This window comes from Phalangium opilio, unplaced genomic scaffold, assembly GCF_054372755.1.
Source record: "Phalangium opilio isolate 3A_F unplaced genomic scaffold, DU_Popi_V2 ptg000025l_1, whole genome shotgun sequence".
In the NCBI taxonomy this organism is placed as follows: Eukaryota; Metazoa; Arthropoda; class Arachnida; order Opiliones; family Phalangiidae; genus Phalangium; species Phalangium opilio.
The window spans coordinates 95,036-112,469 of record NW_028324156.1 but is presented as its reverse complement, the minus strand read 5'-3'; the positions used below and the strand labels follow the sequence as shown (position 1 = coordinate 112,469).

General features: G+C 37.4%; 1 protein-coding gene across 3 annotated transcripts in view; it reads right to left on the bottom strand.

The window, feature by feature from the left end:
* Positions 1 to 877: 877 nt before the first annotated feature.
* The window catches only part of LOC149691550 (solute carrier family 60 member 1-like), a 30,449-nt gene continuing 13,892 nt past the window's right edge, over positions 878 to 17,434 (bottom strand). For all 3 annotated transcript variants that reach the window (XM_089868867.1, XM_089868865.1, XM_089868866.1), the window contains 9 exons: positions 9,500 to 9,908; positions 9,134 to 9,272; positions 8,945 to 9,057; positions 8,779 to 8,871; positions 8,614 to 8,694; positions 4,813 to 4,960; positions 4,671 to 4,741; positions 4,486 to 4,603; positions 878 to 4,414 (listed from right to left, as the gene is read on the bottom strand). In XM_089868867.1, coding sequence (XP_089724993.1) covers positions 4,188 to 4,414; positions 4,486 to 4,603; positions 4,671 to 4,741; positions 4,813 to 4,960; positions 8,614 to 8,694; positions 8,779 to 8,871; positions 8,945 to 9,057; positions 9,134 to 9,272; positions 9,500 to 9,908 — 1,399 coding nt within the window. In that variant the 3' untranslated portion in view covers positions 878 to 4,187. The remainder of the gene's footprint in view (positions 4,415 to 4,485; positions 4,604 to 4,670; positions 4,742 to 4,812; positions 4,961 to 8,613; positions 8,695 to 8,778; positions 8,872 to 8,944; positions 9,058 to 9,133; positions 9,273 to 9,499; positions 9,909 to 17,434) is intronic.

The window sequence follows — 17,434 nt, the reverse complement described above, 5'->3', positions numbered from 1 at the left end:
AGATGGAAGTCCTGCAAAAGCTAGTGTAATCATGAATTTTCATTTTGTAATCAATAGAGCTATCTCAATTGTGACGTCAGTGTCTAGGTAAAACGTCACGGGCTTAGCTTAGGCAGCCATGTTTGGTACCGCACCGCTTTGGTTCTGTGGGCAAATAGCATTGGTGACGTCACACTAAGGCATATAGAGCTATCTCAGCTGCGACGTCAGTGTCTAGGTAAAACGTCACGGGCTTAGCTTAGGCAGCCATGTTTGGTATCGCACCGCTTTGGTTCTGTGGGCAAATAGCATTGCTGACGTCACACTAAGGCATATAGAGCTATCTCAGCTGCGACGTCAGTGCCTAGGTAAAACGTCATAGGCTTAGTTTTGGCAGTGGGCGGCCATGTTTGGTACCGCTTTGGTTCTATGGGCAAATAGCATGGGTGACGTCACAATAAGGGTTCTGAGATAGCTCTATTCTCGCTTGTCGTTCTCGAACCAGAAATTCATGTATTTCTGCTCGAACTAGCTCTCAGTAAATCTCTAGCATTACTAAGTATATGTAGTGTTATTCTTTAAAATACTTATGGAAAAAAATATCTTATAAACTTATGTCAAAGTCGCTATCTCGAGTGGGCCCATAAAAATAAAGAGATCCTGAAAAACCGCATTTTTTGAATTTGACTGGAATTTTTCCCGCCTCCCCTTCCGGCCTTAAGTCACGTGACACGTGATTAAAACTCGCGCGAAATCTAATCCTCGTGGACTTTGGTTTGGTTTCGCAATACGAAACTTGGAGCACGTGAAAGAAAATAAATAGGGATGCAGCAGCTTCCTACCTTTATCTGTATTAATGTCTATGGCGAAGATAACACGAAGTGCTGATGCTACAAAATCGGAGTAAATTACCATTTTTGCAACATTTATTAGCGAGAAAAGAATACAAAGACTTTTGGGTTGTTTTTTTTTTGTTTTTTTCTTTTTCGTTTGTTTTTCTCTTATGGTATATTTTAAACTCAACGAAATATCAATAGATGTGTTTTTATAATAACATTATCTTTAGCTAAACATTGTAGAATTTTTTTTTTTTTAATATAACCCCACTGTAACACTTTTGAAAAAACATGACACGTGACATGATGTTCGTTTTGAATTTCTTTTTTTTTGTATTTTGCTGTAATTATTAATTATTTCCCTTCTCGTAAAATAATATATATAGTCTCTAAAAATTCGTATAGTATAATTAACACGAATTCTTAAAACTCGTTAATTAATTTAAAACTCTTTTGTTTTTTTTAGTTCAGACAATACAAGCACAATTGTAAATGGAATGCGAATAATTATAAAACGCGTTGCGTTAATTAACATAATTAAAATTAATTTTGATATAGTCTTTACATCTCTCCCTTAATATATTTAAAGTCGCGAAATTAAAATGTGAATTTTAAATGTGTGTATATATATGTATAGTATATATGGTAAGTACGTTTCCTAATTAAATTAATTAGATTTAAATATCAATTACCACATTTGGACCTTTCCTTTAAAGGTGAGCCCCCACTATATAACGCCTAATGTAGGCGCTTATTATCTAATTAGTAAATAATCTAATTATCAATATATATTTTACATTTTTTCATTAATTAATTAATTAATTAAAACTAATTAATTAAAGTGAATTTAAATCTAAATTACGTTTAGAAGTTCATAAGTTGACGTACCAATAAAATTTAACGTATTTTGACTTTAGTTTAACATCAAATTATGAACTTCTAAGATATTATGGATTTCTATATTAATTAACTAAACCAATTAATTAAAATTATTTTTCACATTATTCTAAAACACGGATTTACACTTCGAAGACCGTTTCTCGTTAAAGACATCCCAACCCTTCCGGAAAATAATTAATTACGCATAAATTATAATTTAATTATAAGAACGGGGTCGGGTTTCCAAAATGAAACGCTTGAATCGGTTACTACGTTTTCTTTGAATATATAATTAGTAAGAAGTTTGGGGGGAAAAACGGTGACGTCTAAGCGAATTAATCCACCTTCTTCCCTATCGCCGGAAGTAAGGCTTAACTCTGTATACAAATTCGTCCGTCGTCTGCTACAATGGCCAAAAATATGAACTGTAGCAGACGACAGACTAATTTCTTCCCGTTACTCCCCTCCACGAATCCCGAGATAAGCCTAACTTCCGGCGATAGGGAATAAGGAGGATTAATTAAAATTTGAAATCTACATTAAACTCGTGTCATTACATTAATAATTATTTAAAAACGTTTAATTTGGTTACACGCGCTATCACAGTATAGCCTCGCAAAATGCACCATTTTCGCCTATTTTCTTGTTTAGGCCTAATACTCTGTTCTTCTGACAACGGTCTATGACGTCAGAAAAATTATATTTTTTTCCTTTTTTTTTGTTTTGAAATTTCTAAGAAGTCGATTCGAGGAACATTCATAGATATATATACGGGTCTAGATACCCTACTGAATCGGGGGAAAATACGGAGATGACAGCTAGCAGTCGACGCGATTTTCCCGGGGGAAGATACCTAGTGCGCCATCTATCGCTGAATTTTGAAAGCTAAAAAATTGGATAAATAACTTTTGCCAGCGGGCGTGCTGATGCTTTGCAATTGTATTTGGTAGTTATAATGTTATTATTTGGTTTCGAGGTGGTAAACAAACTTTTAATCATACTTATGAAAAGATATTCCTTTCCCGAAGTTGATAAATTATGACAATGTGTGAAAGAACAACTGTTAACCATCTTTAATGCCTTATTTCACTAATATTTCATTAAAAACACTACTTCTTTTACGTAAAAACTATTTATTTCACTTAAGAACATAATTACACGTATAAAGGAGATCAAAAATACGTAAAGCTATTTGAAAAGTTAAGCCTAATTTGAATTTCCCGCTCTTTTCATATTCGAATTTTTCGTTTTTTTGTTTCTTGAAACTCTCAATAGATGGCGTTTGGATCTAATTCCCCCTCCGTAAAGCGTCGACTGCTAGTTCTCACCTCCGCATTTTTTAAAGGGCCTAACAGAGGGGAAGTGTATCTAGACCCGTATATATATCTATGGGAACATTAAAGGGGGATTGTTTTTTATTCTTATTGCTGTATAGTATTTAGGGCGGAATGTAGCGGAAGGAGAAGATATAGACACACGGTTTTTTTTGTAATTAGGCCTAAGTTACGTCATCACATTACCCAGAAATGGATGGAGATACACTAATGTATTTGACAAACTTGAAGGAAAGAACGGGTTTTTTAGAAAGACAATTGTAAATTAAGGGACCGGAAACTGAGGGGAAAAAAATTCCCTTTAGTTTAATTAGGCTTAGCGAAGAAATGTAAGGTAAACTAGAAATGCGCGGTCACTGTAAAATTAGGCTTAACAACCCACTTTCAAACAAGGCTTAGTGAGGAAAGGTAAACCGGAAATGTTCGGTCAGGGTAAAATTAGGCTTAACAACCCACTTTCAAACAAGGCTTAGTGAGGAAAGGTAAACTAGAAATGCGCGGTCACTGAAAAATTAGGCTTAACAACCCACTTTCAAACAAGGCTTAGTGAGGAAAGATAAACTAGAAATGCGCGGTCACTGGAAAATTAGGCTTAACAACCCACTTTCAATTTCAAACAAGGCTTAGTGAGGAAAGGTAAACCGGAAATGTTCGGTCAGGGTAAAATTAGGCTTAACAACCCACTTTAAAAACAAGGCTTAGCGACGAAAGGTAAACCGGAAATGTTCGGTCAGGGTAAAATTAGGCTTAACAACCCACTTTCAAACAAGGCTTAGTGAGGAAAGGTAAACCGTAAATGTTCGGTCAGGGTAAAATTAGGCTTAACAACCCACTTTAAAAACAAGGCTTAGCGACGAAAGGTAAACCGGAAATGTTCCGTCAGGGTAAAATTAGGCTTAAAATAAAAACCCACTTTCAAACAAGGCTTAGCGTTGCGTTTTTCAACCACTGAATAATTTTTAATAAAATATCCGTTATAAATTAGTTTAAACGCAATTTGAATTTTAAAACTTTGTAAAACAAAATAGAATACAAAACTGTTAATTAAATAATTAAAATTAATTACCTTTGACCTCGGTGGTAACCGCATTTTGTCCCTTTTTTTTTTAAATATCGGAACTACACGAGATTTCTTACATTTTGTTTTTGACTAGTAACTTCACTGTGGTGCCGTTACTGAAATATTATTTTGTTTCTTAACATGATTAACATCTTCTATGTACGGTTGTTCGCCATATTGCTCGCCTATACTGCTTTCAGAGAGGTCAGAGCGCATGCGCGAATAGTATCGCACGTGTTGCGTCATCAAACCCGAACTTTCTGACTCCTGATTGGCTTTCCCGGGTATACACGTGCTAAATAGACCCAGTAATCCCGGTGGGGATGCTAAACAAATAAAAAAACAAAATATACACTTTCAAAGACACGTGACAAAAGAATAGTCACGTGTGACATACCGGCGTATCGGACAACACTATGACCAGCTATCCACAAGGCGACGTATACTATAAGGGATAGTATACACAGAACCAGTCCCGTTACCAAGAAGGTGATTGGACCAGCTCGGTCAAATTCCTAAATGGCACACCACAAATTATACCTTATTACGTCATGTCTATTTTTTTCGAAGGCTTAAACTCACGTGACCCAAAATGACTGGCATTGACATTTCGCCCAAAGCGGCACCAAAGACCAAAATACTGGTAATTGTAGCTATTTGAAGAAAAGGGGTTAAGTTTTTAAGTTATGGTGGTGAATGAGGATACCTTCCTGGAATGACTTACGAGTGACATTAATGTACTGTTCGGTAAGAGATAACGCCGTAGGGAAAACGCTGCTCATAAAAGCACCTAGCATACACGTTCCTATGATCAGCATGGTTCGACTTTCGCTCATAGAGAGCATAAGAATTATGCCTGTTGTACAACCCGTCTAAAAATGAATCGAAAAGTTTATGGGGTTTTGACTTGGAAACAGTTAATTTTTAGATAACAATATCAAGGTTTTTATGGGAAATAAGTAGCTTTACTGAAGCTGATGTCGATACCGATATCGAAGATTTACTGGAAACGATACCGATTTTAACCGATTATTTAAACTCCATGACGTAACCCATTAAATAACCCAATGAAACCGATATCGATCGATTAACAACCGATTTTTATCAATCATCAACCGACTTTTACCGATCATCAACCGACTTTTACCGATCATCAACCGTTTTTATCGATCATCAACCGACTTTTACCGATCATCAACCGACTTTTACCGATCATCAACCGACTTTTACCGATCATCAACCGACTTTTACCGATCATCAATCGACATTTACCGATCACCAACCGACATTTACCGATCATCAATCGACATTTACCGATCATCAACCGACATTTACCGATCATCAACCGATTTTTACCGATCATCAACCGCCGTTTACCGATCATCAACCGATTTTTACCGATCATCAACCGATTTTTACCGATCATCAACCGACGTTTACCGATCATCAACCGTTTTTTACCGATCATCAACCGACGTTTACCGATCATCAACCGTTTTTTACCGACTATCAACCGTTTTTTACCGATCACCAACCGTTTTTTACCGATCACCAACCGACTTTTACCGATCATCAACCGATTATTAACCGATATATCGGTAAAACAACCCCATGTCGGTTTGTTCCCATCACAAGAAACTAGAATTAACTACGAAACCGCTATTCCTACATTATACAATGACCTTCCATAATTACGTATTCATAAAAAAAAACCACAAATTCGTTGTAAGGATCCCTAACGACACGATGTTAGAAAATTGTTGGAGGCGGGGTGAAAAACAACACCAAGACAAAGGCCATCCATAGCGCACATTGTCACCGCCGCATCCCCGTCCCTTCTCAATAAAGATATCTCCCAACCACCCTAACCTAACCTTCACATCCTACCGATACGAGACGTCGGATGAAAAATGAAGGATGGTGAGAGAGAGAGAGAAAGAGTCATCTTCATCCCTACGATAGTCCAACTTGAATTAAAAGTACCAAGAAAGGCATGGAAAACCCTACCAATCCCTTATGTTTACTCTCAGGTAACATTGTCGTTGACTGAATATATAATTTTCTTTTTTTAAAACCTATCTAGTGATGCTGGGGAGGTATAGGGAATGATTAGCGGAAATCGATGGAGTACTTCCGGAAAAGGGATCGGAAATGGGTCCTCGTTGTTGGGGGGGGGGGGGGAACAGGACCCCCAAAAATGGGAGAATGGGGCCAAAAGGGCGAATGAATGAATGGGGTATAGAAACGGGCAAGGCTCCGATGTACTAAATGAGGTTTTTAAAGTCTTTTTGCTATATAGGGTTTGCCTTAGCCTTATAAGGCTCGAAGATCGATCGGTTTTTCGCAGTTCTCACCTTCCCCCACCCCCCTCTCTTTTCGTAACAGTATAAAAGGTCAATTCCGTTAATGTAATCGAGCCAGCTAGCTACGTGCGGTGGTGCGATGGATTTTCCGCCATCTACCTCGAGCTCACACCTCATTTAGAGGACAGAGGATTACCTCACAGGCTTCCCAAACTCTCTCTTTCTCTACTAGCAGTGACTAGTACTACTTTTTAAGCCTCGGTTGGCCTTAGTTGCAGAGAGAATTGAGAAAAGGAGCGAAAGGAAGTCATTTCCGTTTGGGCATAAGTACAATGTGTCAACTAGGGGCGTGGCCTAAACCAAGCTTTTCTTCTATAAAATAGAGCTCTACTGTGCATGCGTGAATTTCGTAGCGTTATCAGTGCATTGAGAATCAGAATGGGCATCGGCATTTCCGTTAAATCTATACGCCGAGTCGTTCCACGCCTTAAGTCACGTGACATTGCCCAATCACTACTCCAGGAAATAGTAACATTACTACTACAAAATAGAGTTCTTGACACGCCCCTTTTTATCCCCTTAATTTCCGGTCACACGACATTTCTAACGCTTTCAAGCGTGGGAGAGAGCAGACGTACATCGAATTCGATTTGTTTTGGTCTTCTACTTCTGATCACGTGGTTTATAAAGCTACATGATCTTTCCCCGATAAGTTTCCACTCCCTTTCTCAATACTCTCTGCCAGTTGAAACTTAATCTTGATAAAGAAGGAACTAAGTCGGGGAAGGAAAATAACCACCCTAACCGCTTTTTTAATCCGGTCAGCAAAGCGAACTTTATAGTGTGGATGGATATTTTGTTATATATATGTAGTGGAGGGAAAGGTAGGGACTCTGGGATACGTATAATTCCGTTTTTATCTTTCCTCTCTGTTGGTTCTATTTTATTGGATGAATTTTATGGAAGAAGAGGGATTGTTTTTGGGTTTTTATAATCTACTCGAATTCAGCCAGCCGGATTAAATTTTGTAGTGGTTGGTTCTACTTAATATAATCTTATTTGATGTACTTCCAACTCCCCCCCCCCACTCTTCCTTTTTTTACGGATTGTAACTTCAGTTTTGGTTGGTAAAATTAATTAAAGTGATACTGAATGATTCCAAGTTTTTTGTTTTTGTTATAGACATTTTCGTGCAGTTTATTCCTACTATTCCTCAAGTTTTTACCACTAAACGTCAAGTATTTCCTACTAAAAATCGAGTTTTCTACTAAACGTCAAGTTTTTCCTACTAAACGTCAAGTTTTTCCTACTAAACGTCAAGTTTTTCCCACTAAACGTCAAGTTTTTCCCACTAAACGTCAAGTTTTTCCCACTAAACGTCAAGTATTTCCTACTAAAAATCGAGTTTTCTACTAAACGTCAAGTTTTTCCTACTAAACGTCAAGTTTTTCCCACTAAACGTCAACTTTTTCCCACTAAACGTCAAGTTTTTCCCACTAAACGTCAAGTATTTCCTACTAAACGTCAAGTATTTCCTACTAAACGTCAAGTATTTCCTACTAAACGTCAAGTATTTCCTACTAAACGTCAAGTATTTCCTACTAAACGTCAAGTATTTCCTACTAAACGTCAAGTTTTTACTGCAAAACGTCAAGTTTACCCACTAAACGCAAGGTTTTCCCTACTAAAAGTCACGTTTTCCCTACTAAAAGTCACGTTTTCCCTACTAAAAGACACGTTTTCCCTACTAAAAGTCACGTTTTCCCTACTAAAAGTCACGTTTTCCCTACTAAAAGTCACGTTTTCCCTACTAAAAGTCACGTTTTCCCTACTAAAAGTCACGTTTTCCCTACTAAAAGTCACGTTTTCCCTACTAAACGTCAAGTTTTCCCTACCAAAATTGCTAAATTTACTACAAAAATTCCAGTTTCTCCTACCAAAATTCTATTCTTTCCGATTCTATCACTAACTCGAGTCGAGTTTCAATCTTACTAGACCATTAAGCTTAACAAAACGTTAATATTATTGAATTATCATAGGCAAACAATATGATAGTGATAGGCTAATGGCAATAATAGAGGCGCGCTAGCGAATATTCCGCGGGGATTATAGAGAATATAGTCGTAACAGAGAGAAATACCGAACGTCGTTTCAAACACCGAGGTAAGATAACGTACGATTGAATTAAGTGAAAATGGAAGACGTGCTTAAAGATAACTTACAATATTGCATAATAGCATGAAAGCCGGAGCCAATCTCGTAGCCAACGGGATTGAGAAGAGACGACCTCCAGCGAAAGTGCCCTGAGATGACGCGAGCAAAGTTCAAAGGTCAACCTTCTCGGTCATTTATTTATTCATTTTGAAAGTAGGATTTATTATGTTTACCCAAAAGAGAGCGTTGAGATAAGCGGCGTCCGATTTCAGTAACTTAACCGGACCCTTAACGGCGTACGAGTAAACGTATCCACCGTAAATCGCCTGAAATCCCCCAAAAATGTCAAAGGTCAAACTAGTCAAATTTAGGCTTAGGTATCTAAGGCCAGGATCGCACCTGTAGTCCGTCATAAAGGAACATTAGCCCAGCGGCTAAGAGTGTAATGAGAATAATCTGAAAAGTGGTCACTTGTCGACCAGTCCCTGACCTATCGTCGGTTCCCGTCGTTTCTATAGCGGTTAAAGAAGTAGTGGTCACTTCTAGAGGTCATGATGGAATGTCAGAGATATAGGGTTGTTTACCTACCATTAGTTTCTCCACTGTCCATACTTTCGTATTGGTTCTGTTTGTCAGTTGTTGATATTTCCGTTGTGCCAGTTGCGCCACTAAGATGTCTTAGTAATTGTTTGATGGCCAGTGTCGATGTTAAAACAACAACCGGAACCTAAACAAGGATAGTTAATTAGGCCTAATTCTCATTTAATGACATTTAATTGTCTTTTAGTTAGGCCTAATACTCATTTAATGACATTTAAAGATCTTTTAATTGGGCCTAATTCTGATTTAAACACATTTAAGAAGAATTTATTAGGCCTAATTCTCATTTAAGGGTTATTCATTAGGCCTAATTCAAATTTAACCGAGGATTAGCGATAATAACAATTATAATACCATCAGTAAAGCCATAATCCAGAAGGCGTAATCAATGTGTGTCATTTTCTGCGCCTCTTCCAGATTCTGAGCGGGTAAAGTCTCGTTTTCCGTTAAGTCCGTGATGGGTTTAACGTGGCTGTCGATGAAGGGGGAACAGTCTTCGTTCAAGAGAAAGGGTTGCGCAATCATAGGACTGACAAATGCCCCAACCCCGTAGAAGAAATGCAAGGCTTGCAAGAAAGGTGAGACATCCTTGCCATAAATCCTTATCATCGAGACATTGGCCACTGTATCGATGGTCCCCATGAAGAAACCCATGACAGCCAGTACCAAGGCCAGGATGACCAAGTACTGACATAGAGGAATGATGGCCATCGTGATAGTCATGGCTGTGGTACCCACAAGTAACATCACGTTTGGGGTAAACCTGCATTGATAAAAAGACAAAAATTTTGTAACTTGGCGAAAGTTCATAAGATATGTTCCTCCATAAGTTTGTCACTGGTAACTTAGAAACTGGAGCTTGTCATGAAGTGAGTGACGTAGGTCATAGATTCGAGGTAAAGCGACGCCTGGTAACTTAGGCGTTGTCAAAGTCTTAGTATAGACTAAATAGGACGAAGGACTGCAAAACTAACCGAGTGTAGTGCTTCAATTCTCGCTTGTCGTTCTGCTAGAACTAGCTCGAGCTGTAAGTCTCTACTATTACGAAGTATAGGTATTGTTATACTTATATAACAAATAAACCTATGACCTGGTCATAGCGTGGCGTGCGAATGTCACTTGACACTAACAGAAGGAAGTTAAAAGGGTCTCTAAAACTTCGCTCGCAATCACAACCAACATAAATTTTCAACCCTTACAATAATCTTATTTTGGAATAAACTATAAAGATAAACGGATTGCGAAACTCCCTTTGAAATGAGAATTCAATCTACGACTAGAGGACGAATTAAAATCCAGCCTAACAGGATTAAATGTTATCGCCGGAGCAAATTCCATTCATACTCTTCAAGCACCTTTACCCATTGCCTCTCCCAAAATCAGAAACCATGATGTAAGACATGTACATCTTATAAAATATTAAAACGTGTAAACCCTATATTTTGAAAACTTTCAACTCAATTTTTGAAACTTTTTTTTCTTTCGTTACTGAATATAAAAGGTTTGGAAGTCGTGATCGGAGCTTGTATTCCCGTGGCATGGTAGTAAGCCTATTAATTATGCAAAGAGAGAAGAGAGAACGAGAGCCGCGGTCCAAATTGGATTAGCTCGTCAGAAAATGGGATACGACGAAACTTTTAAATAAACGAAAAAATTCAAATCTGAAGGCATTTTTAAACCCTTGGATATTATTTATAATTAAAATTAAGTATTTATAACTCGCGGCTAGGCTGATTCATCAATTATAAAGACCTCGTTAGTTTTAATCAATATAGGAATAAATTAAAGTTAATGGAGACATTCATTCATTCATATTTCTATTCCAACCCTAAACTGTCCCCGTTAACCCTTGGCTTTATTTTCTTTTTTTTTCTTTTTTCTGGGTTGAATATAACCGAATCAAAAGCTCAAGGATGGGTGATGTGCATGCAGTGAAAAAGGGCGGGAAAAGGTTTTTGGCGGGAGTTCTCGCGCGAGAAGCAAAATGGTCTTTTCCTCGCGCGCCGTGCCGTGCCGAGTCGCCAAGGCAATGAATATTGATGACGACTTTATCCGTTGCTATGGTAACCCTCCCCTCTCCTTTATATAGAAAGGCGCGAGCGAGCGTCCGTAGGGAAAGAGAGCGCGCGCTGTCTCCCGCGTTTTCTTCTTCCGCGGAGATAGAAGATGACTCCGGAGTAAAGTACAGTGCTAAGGCGGGAAAATGTATAGTTTCAACGTTCCTACACGAAGTTGGCTCGTGTCGGGATTGTTATAATGGAAGCTTTTGGGGGGGGGAGTGGCGGACGGAAGAAGGAGGGGGATGCTAGGCTAAGATTAAAGAGTTTGACATAAGAGGAAAATAGGAAGACAATGGGAATAATATCCAGGGCCTCTTAAAATATATGTACGTTCCCTCGATGACAATGCACGTGGCAAAGCGATTTTCCCGCCTTTTATGACTACGCGCGCGCGGTTTGATATTATATGGCTTCGAGGTTGAGAGAATATTTTATCCTAAAATCTTGATTGAAAACGCTATACTTTCAAGCCTAATAAAAGTTAAAAGCGAAATAAATTTAGCAACAATAAAAAAACTCTGATTTCTAGTTCAAGAAATTTTAGTTAATTAAAAGTAAAGTGTTCTTTTAGAGACCAATTTAAACAATGGATTTCAAATATCGCTTTTTTTCTAAAGTAAACCTTGAGATACTTTCACCGTCAAATATTTACTTTTATATTCCTTTAAAAGCTTTAAAAAAAACCAAATAACAATAAAAAAGGAAGTCCCTTGAAGGAATTATTTTTTTCTTAGTTGAAAATCTTAAAGGTCAAGTCTAATTTAAAATCGCAAAAACCAGGTGAACCCACTTTGAATCTTGGTGAAATATTAACCGATTTTAACGAAATCTGTCTTATTTTAAAGAGAAAAATATCCCCTACCGCATTAAATTCGATTTAAAAAAGTGCATTTTAATTGAGACTTGTCCTTTAAAACTCCGCTTACGTAAACAAAAGCTTTTAAAGTATTTAACTTTAGAGAGTTTTGCGTCCTTTCATACAATATCTTTCGGTCTTTAGTAATACTTAAAGTGGGCGGGGTCTTAATAATAGCAAACTTTTAGCGTTGCTGCAAAGCAATCGATCGTCTTTTAGTTGGGAAAGATGCATTAATGCCAAATTAGAAAGGGGAAACCTACACCCCCCGCAGTAATGGTTCCGAGGTAATTGCTCATAATTAGATAACGGGCAATTCACGGGTGCAAACATTTACATTGCTGCTCCTACTTGTCTACGATCCGGCCCAAAAATTCCGAGCCAGTCTAGAGTTTTTGTTTACACTAAACAACGATTTATTCAATTGTTTCCCGAACTCTATAACTTTCTATGAGATTCAAAATACAATTTTTAAATAACAAACAAACAAAAAACCTAGGCCTAAGTCTTTCTGACACGCAAGATATTAAGCCTAATTCGGGCCTAATCCTTTCTAACGGGCGATCAGCACGAGACTTAATTCTTATTCCAGCTCGAGGATTGAATATTATTGTCGTGGATGAAGGATGCGCGTGAGGAAATTTGTTTTCACGCTATAGGATCGGCAACTCCCTATCTCGAACGACAGAATATTCTGTATATACTCTGTTACAACGTCGGTTGTCAGCACGCGCAAAGGTATTTCTCTATGTAACGTAGCTTTGTACGTGCTGTCAAGAGACAAAAAACTTCAGGATCTTCAGGATTTAAAATATCCGCGAGTTTTTTAGCTCGAGTGCACGGACCTCTAGACCTTAGTTTCAAATGCGTGTAGTAGACTGTATGCAATTTCACAAGTATTTGAAACTAAGGCCTAGAGGTCCGTGCACTCGAGCTAAAAAACTCGCGGATATTTTAAATCCTGAAGATCCTGAAGTTTTTTGTCTCTTGACAGCACGTACAAAGCTACGTTTCATGGAGAAATAGCTTTGCGCGTGCTGACAACCGACGTTGTAACAGAGTGTATACAGAATATTCTGTCGCTCGAGATAGGGAGTTGCCTATCCTATAGCGTGAAAACAAATTTCCTCACGCGCATCCTTCATCCATGTTATTGTTATCCGGCGTTGTCTGTCACTCCGTCGGGACATTTTAATACTTTTCTGGCCGCCTTTTTAAAAGATGGCGGAAAATTGTACGCGAAAAACCACAAGGCCCGTTTATAGAATATATTGAACCAGTGTACTAAATATAAGGGGAATATGTTGAAATGCGCAACCCACGTTATTCCATAAAGAAGTATTCTTCACATTTCTGGCTGCCATTTTTCAAGATGGCGGCGGATTGAAAAAATATTTCTTACTACGTGTCTACTACTTAAGAGTAACATCCCTGCAAAATTTTAGACTTCTAGGTAAAGCGGTTTGGGCTTGGCGTTGATTTAAATATAAATTAAAAAATGAATAGTATATCTGAGGAAAATTGAAGTTTATAGGTAAAGCCAGCATTAAGGGTGAACCTTCCTAATGCATTTTCAATACAACGCCTGTAGAAATGTTTAACCCGCAACACACCAATGTTCAGGGAGAAGCCGTCGACCAGGGGCCATAGAGAAAACCTTATTTTTTTTTCAAATCAGTGACGTTTTTAGACTTATTTTCGCATTTAATCAAGCTAAAAGTTTAATCATTTGAATTAACATTTCGTATTTATCTAAGCGTTTCTCTTACAGAAAATCTAAAGCAAAGCTTCCCCTATATCAGTTTCCCGCTCAAAATATAGTCCGGCGGGAAACTATTTGTATATAAAAGATTCCAAGAATCGAAAAAGAAGCAGGAAAAACCCCTTCATCTTCCAGTAGTTAAGAGCTTAAGTTACGTCCTTTTTGAAGTTAATACTCGTAACTAAAGGAATAAAATTGGGGACAAAAAATATATCAGGCAACGGAAAAGAGATATCGAATCTTTTGAGAGAGAGAGAGAGAGAGAGAGAGAGAGAGAGAGAGAGAGAGAGAGAGAGAGAGAGAGAGAGAGAGAGAGAGAGAGAGAGAGTGTGCCCAGTTGAAAGGAGTCAGCAGTCCCGGGGTCACGTGATAAGGACTATTTTTTTTTTTAAAGAAAGAGTGAATATTTGGATATCAAAATATTACTTGAATAATTTATTTTCTCGCGAAGATCTATTTCAATTTTAAATAAGGTTCCTTCTGAAATTATAAAAAGAAAATATATGCAAAAGGGCCTTGGTTTGAATTACCAAGCACGCATGCAGAGACTCCAGACTAGAGTCACAAATATTGATTTTTCTAGCAAAAATAAGGGACGGGGGGAAAGGACAAACAAATAAAGTTAGTTCAAGTTTACTTTCCGCCTCCATGGCTTTTTACTTGATGGTAATGTAAACCCATTTTTATATACTGTATTAAAATATTGTCATTGTTATTATTATCATTATTCTCATATTTACTTTTAACAACCTTAAGGGGTTTGTTTCTGTACAAGTTTATTCGGCTAGAAAACTGCAACCTGACCTCCAATTGAACCTAACCTAAGCCTAATCTAAATACACGCCAACCTGACCTCTCATTGAACCTTACCTAAGCCTAATCTTAATAAACAAACCCTAACCCTAATCTAACTTTAATATAACTACACCAGTCCATAACTACAATGAAGGGGAGAGGCTGTGGGCGTTCAGATTGCTGTCTTATGATCCCCGTTCCTTCTAAAGACAATACCTTATAACCCCTTCCTAAGCCTTTGCTTAACCTCAAGTTAATAAATAGCTTTCGGAAATGAAGTCTACCAAATTTCCTATCTCTATTCTCGAAATTGATATATCCGTTAAAACAATTTACGTTAACGGTGAAAAAGATTCCATTCTTTCAAATAAGGAAGGAATAAAAAAAACCAAGGCTTAACGATGACGGAAATTGAGTGAAAAGAACCATGGAAGTTGGAACCAATTTAATTTCCCAATCGCTAAGCCTTTGCGCTGTTCTTTGAGGCATCGTTCAAATAGCTCGATCGCAGTGAAAGCAAATGTTTAATAAGTTTGTTACTAAGGTAAATAATTGAAAGTCGAAAATGGTCTCACTCAAATGGGAGTCATTTGCAGAGATTCTCTCTATCTCTCTCTCCCCCCCTCATTTGAGGTTTGTCTACAGCATCCCCAAGGGGGTACAACCTCTGGAAAATCCACAATCAATGGTTTGCCCGGATCTTAAGGGCTCTAACGAATGGAATAAGAATAAGTCCAAAATTCTCTCGATTTACAACCCTACTTGTCACTGATTACGAAGTTATACGAGGGTTTAGTCGCTTTTAGTAAATACAGTCAAGTGACTTTGGTGAAAGATATGGTGTGGACCAAATGCCAACTGTACTTAACGTGGTGAAGGATTTATACTAACAAACTGAGATGAGAACTGACGTCTGCGATTGGATTCCCCGAATGGTTTTTTCCGAGATTTTCTGTGTAGGACAGTCAAGGAAATATTGCCTCTAGCATAAGTTTATAAGATATGTTACATAAGTATGACACGTCCTATACTTCGTAATGCTAGAGACTTACTGAGAGCTAGAACTCTGTTAGTTTTTCAGTCCCTATTTAGTCTATCCTAAGCCTTTAACAGCGCCTCACCAGGCGTCGCTTTACCTCGAATCTATGACCTACTTCAATCACTTCATGACAAGCTCCAGTTTGTAACTAGTGGCTAACTTATGAAACACATTTTATGAACATATGCTTCCACTAGTAAGGTCTCTTTCTCAACCCCAAAGGGACTACGAGTCCTTGGGTTTTTTGTTCAAGGTTTAATTAATTTTTTTTTTAATTTTGATCCTTCTTTTGGCCAAATTAAACATACAAACAATTAGCCCTAATTATTGAAGACAAATCTCGGTGTCCTAACCTTTGGATAATTACGGGACCTAAACTAGGGATTGTTTTTAATTAAAAATCATCTTAGTTTCAGGTTATATATTAATCAATAAGCCTATACATAAATAAAATCCGTATTTTGCCCTGGGGGGGGGCAGGACGTTCTTCCCTCCTGCTAAATGAGTTTACAGCCAAGCCTATATTGAATATTATTTATAATATTAGTAGTTTTTAATTATTTCTCAGTTGGGCCTAATTATTAACTTTCTAAAACATACGATAAAGGTCTATGGAGTCTTTATGACAGCGAGAGAGGGAGAGAGAGACGTTCCGTTTCTGGAATATTAATTAATTTTCTGGGGCCCTCGAAACTGGTTTTCGACTTTCGGTGTCTCTTTCTTTCGGTTTCAATATATTTTCCAATCACGTGTTTTTAATATAAGTCACCAGGTTCTTAATCTTCATGTAACAACGTCTCAAGGACATAGTCACGAGGCCAGCTGCCTTGGAAAAAGTTGAAATTATATAAATACTAGGCTTATATAGAGGTATAAGTTGAATATATTTTCAAACTTTCCTAAAACTTTTTTTTTAACAAATTCTAAATTCCAATAATATTTGAGAAAGTAGTTTGTATGTTTATTTGATTTTTTTCTTTATGCACAGCAAGGCTTCCTAGATAAAATAATTATTTTGTTTTTATCTAGGGAGCGTTGTGCAAAATAATTCGTTAATTTCCTAATTGGTTAACCAAACCGCATTAATTTGAAATTAATTTGTAACACTAGGGAAATTAATTAAGGTTCATTAGAATTGGTTTGGTGCTTGATTTCTTTTGAAGGTGTTGGGACGGACGTAGGTGAGCCCCTAGATATTAAGCCTATTAAGATCGTCCTATTACAAACCCCCTAAGATTTAAGCTTTATGAAAAACCCCTAATTCAGTATCGCTTTATTCAATTTAGTTAAATTTTTTAATTTAAAAAAGCGAAACTTTTTGATCCATGGTTCAAACAACTAAAATTTTAAATAAAAATGAGATCTGCTACTTCAGATCTCATTTTAATTTAAAATTTTAGTTGATCTATATTAAATTTGCATTAAAATGGTACTATTTACGAAGTTAAATATTACCTACAAAGATTTTTTAAATATAAAATAGACTTGATTCTAAAATATTAAAATTAACATATAAATAAATAAATGGGGGTATGTAGTTAGGAAGCTAGCATCAAAAGCAACCCCCTTAAAATATTTTCTCCCCCCCCCCTTCCAAAAGGGGGACCACCCCCGAAAAGGAATCGCAATTTTCGTTTCGTTTATCAGATTGCATTGATCGAGCATGCATGGTCCCATATTCACCAAACCATGCACCCTAACTTGGCAGTTAATACATCACAAAGCTACGAGTTAGCTTCATACTGTAATACGTAATACGTACCCTGCCAGATTAAGA